At 42.2% G+C, this 13,839-nt stretch overlaps 1 protein-coding gene across 1 annotated transcript in view; it reads left to right on the top strand.

The window, feature by feature from the left end:
• SRP72 (signal recognition particle 72) overlaps positions 1-13,839 on the top strand; it is a 48,412-nt gene that overhangs the window by 16,106 nt on the left and 18,467 nt on the right. Inside the window, exons 11-17 of the mRNA XM_056518248.1 lie at positions 1,077-1,149; positions 7,147-7,211; positions 9,408-9,503; positions 11,011-11,114; positions 11,199-11,276; positions 11,437-11,571; positions 12,696-12,733. Of these exons, the coding sequence (XP_056374223.1) occupies positions 1,077-1,149; positions 7,147-7,211; positions 9,408-9,503; positions 11,011-11,114; positions 11,199-11,276; positions 11,437-11,571; positions 12,696-12,733 (589 nt within the window). The remainder of the gene's footprint in view (positions 1-1,076; positions 1,150-7,146; positions 7,212-9,407; positions 9,504-11,010; positions 11,115-11,198; positions 11,277-11,436; positions 11,572-12,695; positions 12,734-13,839) is intronic.

Below are 13,839 nucleotides of genomic sequence, written 5' to 3'. Positions count from 1 at the left end.
TATTAAGCCATTACAGTGGTTATGTGGCAGAAATCCGCATGCCATTTTAGTCCTAGTTATGTATGGAAGATAGTGGGGGGGGTGAAAGTGTTTCCAAATACAGGTTTTTACAGTTATTGTTTTCGTCATGTCATGTGACTGCAGAACAGTTATGTCAGGTGGGCAATTTTTTTTTTATATTGGGGCCAACTTGTTAACTATTGGTAAAATGGAACAAGGAATATAATGGATGATAATGTCATGGTTATAAACAGTGATGCAGGGATATCAAATTATAATGTTGGCCTTTATTCAAGTAACAGGAGATTTTGTAATATTGGGGGAGATTCATCAAGACCTGTGCTTAGGAGATGTTGACCAGATGCCCATAGCAACCAATCGGATCGCTTCTTTTATTTTTCCGAGGTCTTTTCAAAAATGAAAGAAGCGATCTGGCTGCCGAAAAGGGGCGTATTCCTGACGTTTTCGAAAAATCACAACGTATTTACTAATGTTTCCACAGCAAATGTGGTGGATTTGAGCTATGAAAACCCCACAGCTCAGAGCAGTTGTTAAAAAAGCAAAATGTAGGGAAACATTATTAAATAACATGGAAAAATACCTGTCGGGGAAACAAAACCCACAAAAAAACTCCACTCTTAGTAAATCAGGGCCATTGTATTAGGTTAATAGGAATTGCGATTACACACGGTTTTAGTCTTACTATGGAGACACGGTGCATGTGCAGACTTTCTCCAAGCACTTTGTGTGTGTATGCTCTAATGGGATTACCATGTCCTATCAAGACATCAGTCTAGAAAAAGATTTACAACAGCACTTTTTATTATGCTATACATAAAATTTATAAAGAGAGTTATGTAGAATCTGTAGGTCAACACACTTACAATATATATGACACATGTTCAATTTCCTGGGTGCATAGGAGCTATACAAACATGTTGGGTATTTTTATCAATACTGTTTAACAAGTTGCTTCCCCCACTGTTCCTGCTAAAATTAAAGATATTGTTGCTCCAGTTGTCTGGTTGAATCTGTTTAGAATAATTAGAATATAAAAAATACTTCATTTCTCATAGGAGTTTGCTGATCAGAATCCAGACCATGCATCTCAGATTAAACTAACCATGGCACAGCTAAAACTCGCACAGGGTAAGTTGATTCTTTAACACAAAGAAATAATTAAACTATCTTTCTCGGTCGCTCTTCATTGGGGGACACCTATACTGATGGGGTATATGCTCTTGCCACTAGGGGAAAAAAAAGTTGGCTCCTCCCTGGCAGGATATATCTGCCCACTGGAAGTGAGGTAATTAGTTTTAGCTAGTGTCAACAGGAGCTCCCCAGATCTGGTCTTTTTTTATTTTATTTTCTAGTAAGGGCTGTTTAGTTTTTATCTCCCTTTTGTTTCCCTTTTTCAGGAGCATGGCGCTACCTGTTCCCCCATATGTGATAAAGGGGCACGGAACATAAGAGTATGGGCCGTCAACCCCTTATTGCCAATGGCCAGCGCCTGGAGGTTTTACTCTGGGTCCATGTGCCCCACTGCCCCTGCTCACCCCGCTATCTTAGCCTGGTGTGATGCAGCGTGGCCTATTGCTGACTGAGTATGTACACTACAAGAATAGGCAAACACTGAAAAAAGTGCACACCACTATACTAAAGGGGTACTGACATCTCTGTCCATTTTAGGAACTGTCCAGAGTAGGAGAAAATCCCCATAGCAAACATATCCTGCTCTGGACAGTTCCTAAAATGAACAGATGTCAGTAGAGAGCACTGTGCTCATGATGTCAGCAGAGAGCTCTGTGTTTCAAAAAGAAAAGAATTTCCGCTGTAGTATTCAGCAGCTAATAAGTACAGGAAGGATTAAGATTTTTTAATAGAAATAATTTACAAATCTGTTTAACTTTCTGGCACCAGTTGATTTAAAAAAAAAAAAAAACATTTTCACCGGAGTACCCCTTTAAATACAATTAAAATTTTTTATTGCATGTATAATTATCCAAGACAACACATCTTTAATGCATAATGCTAAGAACATAGGAGACATTTAAAATCTGCTCACTAGGAGCTTAGCACAACCCTGGAGAGGGGCCATGATCCCCCCCTCCCTCAGGAAATGAACCCGTTCTCGATGACACACTGTAGATTTGCTACCAGTATTGGTATAACAATATGATGATTAATGTCCCTATGCCCATATCATAACAATATCCACTCGCCAACGGAACGCGTGGGGTTCCAGTGTGACCCCGTCCATTGCATACCTCAATTATTTCCACCAGTTTGGATTTCCATCGTTGTCTCTTGCCTAAGTATCTTATTTATTGTATTTATGTATTGTGTCATTGGTATTATTTATTTATAGAGTGGCTATTGTTAAATGGGCATAGGGACATATTAATCATCATATTGTTATCCCAATACTGGTAACAGGTATACAGTGTGTCATTGAGGAGGAGGTCATTTCCTGAGGGAGGGGGGTCATGGACCCTCTCCAGGGTTGTGCTATGCTCCTAGTGGATTGGGTGTATTTAGGGTTATCTTTACGCATACTTAATGCAATCAGATATGTATTGTGAATGGTTCGCTTAAACATACCAGGCGATCATCATAAATAGGATACATATAGTAATTTTCTTTAATTATGATTTGGTGATAGTATCATTATATTGCACAAATATTGTGGTGAATTTTATCTAGCTATATACATAAATGCTAAGTTTTACGGCACCTTTATAAATATTTTTCTTTACCTATGCTCCTAGTGAGCAGATTTTAATGATTTTAAATGTCTCCTATGTTTTTAGCATTATGCATTGAAGATGTGTTGTCTTGGATAATTATATGTGCAATAAAATATTAGAATTGTATTTATTATAGTGATTCTCCCATATAGAAGGTAAGAAAGACGCAGCACTCACCGGGTTACGATGCACTTAAAATCCACTTCTTTATTGAAGCATGATGTAGCGGTTCAGTAGTGCGGGGGAGCAGGTGAACAGGTGTGCAGGGGGGAAGGAGTTAGGCGACGGACCGTTTGGTGCACGTAGCACTTCGTCAGGCCTGACGAAGTGCTATGTGCACCAAACGGTCCGTCGCCCGTTAGCTCTGCTGCACTCCGGTAACCCACTTTCTGTGGGAGTCTTCGAAGGAGTGATCCTGTGCGTTCAAGAATCCTTTACCAGTCAGCCAGACTACATGATTTGCTGCTATGTCAGATCAACTACCGTACATTTTCCACTCTGGGAACGGACGTTCAGGTAACCCACTGCAGAGGTGTAGTTCAGAGTGAGACACCCCAGGTTTCTTCATGGGCCTTATACAATGCACCACATACTGGTCCACAGGGTTCCCTGCTTTACCACATACTTTTCTATATGCCTGACGCTCTCATAGCTGAGGGCTGGTGGCAGCTTTCAATGTGTGTCTCTGAATGCGGGACCCGGTGTGGCCATGGTCCCTATGCCATATAGCCAGACTGGTTTCTAATCCACCAGATCGCCTCTCCCTTTCCTGCCGCTTCCGCGACTGCAGCCCGGTGACTTTCTTTCCATGTGAAGTTCCACACAGTGTGTCTCTGTGGGTTCATTGCTCCTGTTATACCAATCAGACTGTCTGCTTGTTTCCTGTCCCACATACCTCCTTCATCTCTTGCATTTGCGGCAGCAATTCGGGTCTGTGGCACCATTAGGAAATGGGATGTGGACGTTTCCTACAGGTTCCATGGCCTTTCTTTTCAAAAGGCTTTATTCAATTTTGAAAAATATGAACAATAGAATTATCAAAAATAACACAGCATAAGAAAATACAGATCAGTTGTTAAACAAGATGCTCATAATTACAACAGGTTCGTGGTATATCAGATCAACAGCTTACTTCCTTAGCAAGGCCACAATCCAGTTGCGGCAGTGGTCCGCCAAGCTGCTATTGGGGGTAACTCCAAATAGACTAATTCTCTATATATAAGCAAAGAGGAGGAGTCCACGCTACAGCCATATTTCTACTACATGTTACGTGAATAAAGGTTCTGATGGCGTTGGAGGATACATACTACAAAGACAGACACATGAGGGAAGACAAACCAGACAAAATAGGAGGACAAAGAAAGTGGGAGAGAAAAAGAGGAAAGGGAATGGGGAAAAGATAAAGGAAGTAGAGAGAGAGAGAGAGCCGCGTGAACTAACAGAATCAAGAGGGATTATGGCCTTTCACAGCAACAGCAGCACTCTCTGTTCCCCTATCTAAGAGTTCCACGTTGGTTGCTAGGGACATGGTTGTGACACACCGTTGGATGCTGAGCCTGTCTTCCGTGCTGCTGGACTTTTGGATGTCTGCGGTTTCTTTTGTGTTTGCAGTTTTGGTACCCCACTACTATCGCAAGGTCTCCATGTCCGTGTCCCTCTGCACGTGTAGTGCCCACCTTCCTTCTGTCGGTGGGGTGTGCCTCGGGCCTCCCTGTAGTTTGATGTCCACAGGTCTGCGACGGTTGAACACCTCTCTTCTGGCATGGAGCCTGGTCGGGCGTCACCAGTTCAGTGCTCCACCTATGCCTCCATCTTCCTGAATTCCTGTGCAGGGTGGCTCAGGCGCCTGCTATGTTGCCTTACACACGACCAGACTGGCTCCATTGGCGCCCATCGGGCCCAAGGTTTTCACCCCGTTGGGGTGTTCCTCTCAATGCTGTTGGTTGCTGGGTGTGTGTGTGCTTCTTCCTTGCATTTGTAGTCACGTCTTTGCATCTTGCCCAGCCAGTATCCAGGATTCCGATCCCTCTGGGGACACAATTTGGCTCTTCGATATGTTCACTCAGAGTTCCTGGGGGCTAGGTCCGCCCAGTACTTTGTCCCGTTGCCGTAGGGTGGCATTCCCCTGCTCCTACAGTGCCTGGGGCATTTGACAATTTTCCTTCCACAGGGTTATGGGAATCGGGGTTTGGCATGGTCAGTGCCTGAGTTTCATTCCGACCACCCGTTTTCCCCTCCACTAGGGGGATTATTTTGCTGGGCACTTTCTACTGCCGAGATGGAGCCATCTCTCCCTTCCCAATATATAGGTGGGGTATCTGGGTGGGCCCTTGTTTTTCCCTGATAGGCCAACAGTGCAAAGCTCTTCCGAATGCTGTGTGCTTACTGCCCACTATTGCAGCCTGACTCTCTTCCAGTTTCTTGGTTATCTACTGCGGTTCATGCAGCCATGGCACTCTCCTCTGTAGGGGGGGTTTATTCAATCGTGTATGGCTTTGAGACAGCCGGTCTAGCCACTATCTCTCGTTTGGGTCCTGCCCTTGCTCTCCTTCCCCCTCGACACTCTCCCTGGTAGGCTGTGTTCCTCCTTCCCTTGACGGTGTCAGTTGCACTACACTGACACCACTGTCTTCTGGAGTAACCTTACTGTGTTCAGAGCATGGGTGTCCCAGCCAGGTTCCCTTTTTGTTTCCACCTCCGTTCCCTTCCTGACGGGTTGTTGCTTCAGTGTGCTCTGGGGCGCAGGACCGGTTGGTCTTCTTGTTTTGGACACTATCCTGGGACGCTGGATTTTTTTTTCTAGGTTGACCCTCCTGAGTCTTGGGCCTTAGGGATTGTTGAGGTCGAGGGCATGTGTAGCGATCCTGCCCAGACTTCTCTGCGTTCCCATTTATAGGTTGGTCTCTCTGTGCCGCACTACGGACGTTTGTCACCCGGAGCGTTTCGTGGACGTTGGGTTTCCTTACCCTTCAGGTGTAAGTCTTCCAGGAGACTCGGGAACCTCCCATATTGGCCACTCTGGTGTTCCAGGATGCTCCTTTTCAGGGTCTTCTGCTCCTTTTTTGGCAGTTTATTCTTCCAGGTGACCCAGGAACCTCCATTTTCCGGGCCTATCATTCCAGTGTCCCAGGATGCCCCTTTTCTGGATGTTCTGCTCCTTTTTTATGGCCGTTACCTTTCGTCTCCTCCATCGGGGTCCATGTTCTCTCAAGATGGGGGGCGTTCTGGTCGTCCGGATTACACCAGCTATTTTGCTGGTCTGCAGATGTTCAGTTCATCGATCCTCTGTACCAAGCCTCTCTTGAGCCGGTTGCTTTTTTTTTTTTTTTTTTTTTTTTCCAGTGTTTTTTTGGTCTCCACCTTCTGTGCTCGCCTTCTGTCCTGGTGTCCACTGCTCTCCCTGGCATTTTTTCGCCATGTTCTCTTGAATCGGTTGACTCTGGATGGGGCTCTCTTGTTAACCCTTTTCCATTTTTATTTTTCCAGCCTGTCTGGATCTGTGTTCCTTGGAGTTGTTTTCCTACTTCCTTCCAGGATGGCCCATCAGGCTTCCTAGTCAACCTTTTTCTTGTCTCTCTGTGACGTGGGTTTATAGTCTCTGCGAAGCACGGTCCCTTCCTTTGGCATCCGAGTCTATCCATGGACCGCAGGCCTTACAGACGAGTGGGTTCTGTCTCTGGACTGATCCCCTTTCCGCTAGTGGCTGTTCTTCCCACCCTAGGGGACTGCTTGGTACCTCCCATCAGTATAGGTGTCCCCAATGAAGAGCGACCGAGAAAAGGAGATTTTTTTTTTTTTGTACTTGCCGTAAAATCTCTTTCTCGTAGCCTTCATTGGGGGACACCGCACCCACCCATTTCTTCATTTTTTTTTTTTTGTCCAGATATTACTTTCCGTTTTTTTCTTTTTTCTTTTTTTTTTTTTTTATCTGGGATTCTTTTCTAGGGTCCTTCAGACATATTTTTGTTGGCTTCTCCTACTGCTTTGTGACAAAACGGATTACCTCACTTCCAGTGGACGGGTATATCCTGCCAGGGAGAAGCCAACTTTTTTTTCCTAGTGTCAGCGCCTCCTAGTGGCAAGAGCATATACCCCATCAGTTTGCGAGAAAGTGATTTTACGGTGATTACAAAAAATTTCCTTTTTTATATTTAATGCTTGGTCACTCTCATTAAAACTAATTTTTGCTATTGCACACCTTATGGTAAATTAAAAAAATATTTCTAATATATTTTGTTTGAAAAAAATGTTTATTAAAATGTATTTGTTCATAGAAAACTTTGTTTAAAAGAAATGATATTAGAAATACTTTTTATTTTCCATAAGGAGTGCAATAGCAAAAATTAGTTTTAATGAGATTGCCCATTTAAGTATAATCTGCATTATTAATTGTTTTCAGGTAATGTAACCAAGGCCTGCATGATCATGAAAACGATTAAGGAACTGGAGCACAGACCTGGCATGGTGAGTTCTACAATGTTTTAGTTTGCACATGCACATTACAGATTAAGCCAGGTTCAGAAAAGCATTATACTGGCCCGACAGCTGGTCGAATAAGAAAAATGGCTATGTGTGTGTTCACACATTAAGGTTTTTAATTGCAGTTAATAAATACAAAGCCAGGAACAGATTATTAATTGGAGGACATGTATAAAGGTAAGACTGAGACATCTTCTGTTTTCAGATCAATTCCTGGCTGCAATAATTGCAATAAAAAAAAAATAAAAACCTCAATGTGTCAATACAGCCTATATTCCGATGGTCTGGAACTGGCCTAACAACTGAGAGGGTGAGCACATTAATGAGAATTGATGAATGTTGTCTACAATATCTTTATTATATCCAACTCTCCTCCTATTAGCAGAATGTTTTTTTTTTTAAGAGCATGGTAATGTCTGATCCACATGTACAAAAATGCCAGCATATCCTGTGATCCAGCATTAGTCCTAATTGATTAGTCCTAAATGCCAGCAAATCCTAAAATTAAAAGGTTGGGAGCTACATTAGACATGAACTGCTGAGATCTATTCAATTGAAATGCAATACCAGCAGAAAGAACAGCTACATTTAATTGTATGCCAAAATGTAAAAGAAATAGTGATAATTAACTACTGTGTTAACTCCTCTTCCAGGCACTATTGGTCCTCCACTGCTCTTATTTATGCTTACAATACAAGGTGTCGGAGCAGGATCTGCCCACTCAGCCAATTGCTGGCCCAAGACAGGACATTCTGCAGCCAGTGATTGTCAGAGCAGGACGGTCCTTCTCAGGCTCTCAGAAGCAGGAAGGTAAGCTAAACTGCAGGGGACCAAAAGTCCTTGGAACAGGAGCTGGACCAGGCTAGGTCAGTATGATTTACCAACATGCCTAGCAAAATAGAAAAACCTTTTTATGCCCGAATACCCTTTCAACACAGTGTAGAACTACTGCATTTGCCTTCAACCAGCAGTGGGGTGGTGGGAGCTCACTGCTTATAGATTTTTACAGCTTCCTTTGAATTCCATGATAGTTGTATAATTGAAGTTGAAGCACTGAGCTTCAACTGATGGTAGCTTTAGATTCTTCTCATGTAATAACAGATTTGGACCAGTATGGGGTAGAGTTATCATTATATTTATGCCAGTTGGCCGTCTTAAGAGTTTTCAAAACGTAGATATTAATGGACTGTCCTTGGGACGGGCTGTTGATCAGATCAGTGGGGATCAGACTCAAATCACCTAAGCGTATCGGCTAATTGAAGGTGATGTAACATTTGGAGAGTGCTACAGCTTCTGCAAACCAGACAGCTCTGTACATCTTTAGTGGCTGTGCCTGGTACTACATGTAGCTCGATGAGACTAAACTGCAGTAATCTGCTGTACAAGGCACAACCACTATAAAATGTCCTCTGCTTTGTCTGGTAATTATTCAGCTTAGGGTTGCCAGGGGTGCCAGGAGTAGGACCCCACTGGTCATATACTAATAGCCTAACCTAGGGATTGACCATCAATAATCCAGAAAAACATTTTAAAGAAAACATGTCACCTGTTTTATGCTGCCCAAACCACAGACAGAAAAAAACTAAAGCTGGGAGGGTAAGTAGTAATAAGGGTGGTGGTCTACAAGGCTGCTTTCTGCCCAGCTTTGAGTGACGTGTCATTCTCTGTCAATATATGGGAATAAATGTGGCACTCGGGGCCAGCAGGTCACAGGGTAGCCGCTGGGACTTGGGTAACTAGTCAATAGGGTGTTTCTCTGTGACTGCTCTCCATCCTACCAGCCCTGAGTGACACATCTTTCTTTACTTATTTGAACTATGATTTCGATGAAACACCTGCTCCTTGCATCTATGTGATGCTGCGGGCAGTTCTGGTTCTCATTACATGCATAAAAATATATAGTGGTTACATTGTGCATCATATTTAATCATACCTAAAAAAAATTGTATAGAGGACGTTGTGAGAATGATGCCAGGTGTATGACTGTGAGCAGGTGGTGGCGCACAGCTTGCACTACTATTTTTATGTATGCCCCATATTCGAAGATGTTTGAAAGTTTTAGAAGTTATACATGTCTATATTTAGAAAAAACCTATTAGTCTTAAGTATACATTAATCTAGGATCCCAACTGTAGCTTTTGTTTTTTGCATTTTTATATAGAGCAATTTTTCTTCCTGCAGGTATCGGCACTGGTGACTATGCACAGCCATGATGAAGATATTGACAGTGCTATAGAAGTGTTCAACCAGGCAATCAGTTGGTACCAAGAAAAGCAAGTAAGTTATTAAAACAGATTAAAGCAGGTCTCTACGAGTCGGATTTAGTGTTGTAACCTACCACTCTACCAAATGTACATTGACCAGAAGCATGTGTGTAACAATAGTCTTATTAAATGGGTTTTGCAGGAAAAATTTAATTCCACCCCAATTTCCCTCAAAAACGTATCATTGTGTAAATAAAGTTATTTTATGCCAGTTTGCCTGTGCATATCTTGTCCCTACACTTATCAAAGAAGTGCATCACTAGCAAAGTTGCTCATCATTTGCGCACATTTTAGCTATAATTTACCACCAAAAAGCAGGGTAAAACCAATGATAATTTCCCCCAAGGATATTTTAACGTGAAAATAGTAACATGCCATTTTTCACTTAATTTACTCATTAAATTACTGCTGTTGTTGTCTTCTATTGTAAAATCACAAATGAGAAAAGATTTCAGAAACAGATTTTCAAGCAGATTTTTATTTAGAATTCTCCACTTCTTTATTATACAGTATTAAAAACCCTTAGTATTTCTGTGTTTGGGTTGTTAGCTTAAAAATGGCAATAAAAAAAGAAAAAGATAAAAAAATTACAAAAAATAGAAACAACCCAACAATTCAGTTTGACATGAATGGAATGTTTTGGAAAAATGAAAGGTGTCATTACAAAGTACAATTGGTCCTGTAAGAAACAAGCCTTTTAAATGAGTGTGTAGATGAATATTGAAAGCAAGGAGGAAAAAACTAAACAGCAAAAATGAAAATTTACCTGACCCTTAAGGGGTTCAATAACATTTACATTTTGTTTAGTAACTCCACAATGGCTGAAGGGATTTGAGTGAGTGATACCTTGTTGGAAAGAGGGTCAGCTTGGTGCGCTTTACCCTCTTGCCAGTTTCCTTTTAAAGTGTTCCTTTTATGACCCCTATAACTTTTTAGGTATACCTGTTGGTTTGAGGGCACTTTTTTTTTTGCCATCATCTGTAGTTTTTTATTAGGGCTGCAGCTAACAATTAATTGTAAAACAATGGTTAGTTGGCCAACTGTTCGATTTATTGGATAAAAAGAAACTGGATTAAGGGACCATGGAAAGGTTAATGGGTGGGACCACATCTTAAAGAGCTAACATTGGGTAAGAGCGACATGACAGCAGCAGAAGGGTTAACAGGGGAGAGAGGGGACAGCACCTGAAGGGTTAGCCTTCAGCCATCCTCCCTGCACCAGGAAGATCTGTCACTGCACAGAGGATAGAGATGGAGCTTCTGGCCAGGCATAGGGGCTCCCGTGATGTCGGGAACATAGGCTTCTTGTGACCCGAGGCAGCGACGGCTTATGGACTGCACTCCAGGTCGTCATCTTGGTGCTGGAGGTAGGCTGCAGATTTTGTGAAGTCCCATCTCCTAGCATGTTTCCTATGTAAATAATTTAAACTTAATTTGTCACTTACTCCTTATAAAATACATGAATTTTCTCTAGTTTTGTTTTAACAAAAATTCAAATATATAATTTTTTTTATTTGACAGCCAAATTCTCCAGCACACTTAGCCCTAATAAGAGAAGCTTCAAACTTCAAGTTAAAACATGGCCGAAAGAAGGAAGCTATCAATGACCTTGAACAGCTCTGGAAGTAAGTTCCTTTTGACCTTTGCCCTTCTAGGCTCTTACCAGTTGAATGAGTAATACATTAATCCATCCTCTCATTTTATTACAGGCAAAACCCTAAAGATATTCATACGTTGGCGCAGCTAATATCAGCATACTCCCTTGTGGATGCTAACAAAGCAAAAGTGTATCCTTTTTCATGGAGTTACCACCTTCATAGATACATATAACAGTTATGTTTTTTGAATGTGATGATGTTTTCAAGAATTTGTGGGTCATCTTACATTGTAAATATTTGCATCCTGGTATGTTTATGGCTGTACATGTTCCTTAAAGCCGTAATACAGTCTTAGCGAGCATTTGCCATCGTCTGACTCTATGCACTTGAAAGTAGATGTTGAAGCCTTAGAAAATTCCACTGGAGCTACCTTTATTCGGAAAAAGGCTGCTAAAGTAGCTGGAGAGCAGGCCAAAGAACCAGGGTAGGTTCTGTGAATACTTTATTGGGTTCTTAACCTAAACAAATTGTGGTTAAATACCAATATGTTACCAAGAAATTGTGAAATGAAATGGTGCATACTCAGGAATTCTACATGTAATGTTTGTCAGAAGTTTCAGTTTAGATCTATCCTTTTGTATGGATCATGAGCAGGCAGAGTATAAGCTTCTTGTTTTTACATGCATGAAAATTGTACAGCAGTGAATGAAGGCTAATGGCTCCTAGTACAAAGATACTTTTCTCCCTAGTACAGTGACCCCTCGACCTATGATGGCCGCGACATGCGATGGCCTCTCAGAGGCCATTGCATGTTGAAGGCAGCATCAACATACGATGCTTTTTTATGTCTGGGCCATCGCATAAACGGCTATCCAGCAGCGCAGACTGCTTCATCTGCCACCGGATAGCAGTTTACGGTGCCCCGTGAGCTCCGGTGATGGTCACTCACCTGTCCTCGATCTCCGGTGCGTCCTCTTCGGGATCCTCTGCATCGTCGGCGCTCTCCATTGTCGTCATCACGGCACTGCGCACGCCGTCCCGTCATCAAATAGGAGCGCCGTGCGTAGCAACATGATGGCGGCGACGGAGAGCGCGGTTGCCAGGGAAGCAGAGGCCTTGCCGGAGCGTCGGGGACACCTCGGGTACGCGGCGATGGCGATGGACAGCGACATCCCGGGCAGCGGTGACAGTCCAGAGCGGCGGGGACAGGCGAGTACAACTTTCTTTAACAGTGGTCTACAACCTGCGGACCTCCAGATGTTGCAAAACTACAACACCCAGCATGCCCGGACAGCCAACGGCTGTCCGGGCATGCTGGGAGTTGTAGTTTTTCAACATCTGGAGGTCCGCAGGTTGTAGACCACTGTCCTATACTTTACATTGCATGGATCCCTCAACATACGATGGTTTCAACAAACGATGGTCCATTTGGAACGGATTACCATCGTATGTTGAGGGACCACTGTAGTGGCCTGGCTTTTGATACTTGCCCAGGACTAACTGACAGAGAAAAACATATACATGATGATGTTGAGGATGTCCAGTTCTAATGCAGTTCACTTTTTTAATGTTTTTGCTTGTATTTTTTTACCTTTCATGTTGAAAAAGGCAAGTGGAGATAAAGAAAAAGAAGAAGAAAAAGAAAGGTATTTTTAAAATGGAACACCATTCAAAAAAGTTAATACACATCCATTGTTATGACCAGTACCATAAAATGTTGGCTAGTTTTTGGATAGTACTATGTTTTCTGCATTCTAAGACACGTTGTTTCTTCAGGAGAAAACTCCCAAAAAAAAAAAAAACAACCTTGTGTTATAATCGAGGTCCTTTTATAATATATACATTCCCTTGTTGCGGCCCTGCCCAGCCTGGCTCCCGGGCAGCTACCAGTAGCACAGAGCAAAACTGGCACACTCTCAGGGCTCTATGGTACAGATATATGCAGCAGAGCCACATGGGAGGTAAGGGAATGCCACAGAGTAGCACTCGGAATCACTGAATCCAATCTAGGTATGTATAGTGGACATGGAATGGAGTTGAATAGACATAAAGTAGTCTTATATTATGGCTTTTTTTGTTTTCTTTTATTGACATCCAAAGTTTAGGGAGGGTCGAGCAAATACAATATTTAAATACAGAATAAGGTAGAAGTAAAAAGAAAGGCCTGACACTTCTCTTTTCTTTCCACATATTAAAAATAAATAACATTTAAAAAAAAAGACACATTACAGAGAACCTGTGGCCAAACTCTAAAAAATTTAGTTTGTATTGTCATTAAAATAGCTTTGGGTGCCCTGATTTCCTACTCTTTTACAGTTTCTTGATACCCCCTTTGTTCCTGAGATAATGTGGATTTATACTTTGACAATTCAGGAAATCAGTCTGATTGGAGTGCGCTTAATTCCAATAGAAGTGAACATAAGGTGATGGGATTATGCAATCAGGGAGTGAGTATTGGGTATTACACACCCCTCAATGTACAACCTACACACTTCCTGACTGTCTAATCTAGCCTATTACCTGTTAGTCACTCCCATTATTTAAAATGATCAGTTAGATTGTATATACAGCACACTTTATTGGGGTGGCACTCCAGCAGTATCCCCAATCATTATAGAAATATAGCAAAAGAACTCAACACTCAATTCTTGTGAAAATTTGTGAATTTTATTTTTGAAATCCTTGTTAGTACAAATACATTTTTACGTTTTGATCCTAACCGACCTGCCTCAGAAATCCAAGATTGCTGTGG

The sequence above is a fragment of the Hyla sarda genome, chromosome 1 (assembly GCF_029499605.1).
Source record: "Hyla sarda isolate aHylSar1 chromosome 1, aHylSar1.hap1, whole genome shotgun sequence".
In the NCBI taxonomy this organism is placed as follows: Eukaryota; Metazoa; Chordata; class Amphibia; order Anura; family Hylidae; genus Hyla; species Hyla sarda.
This window is presented reverse-complemented; position numbering and strand designations above follow the sequence as displayed.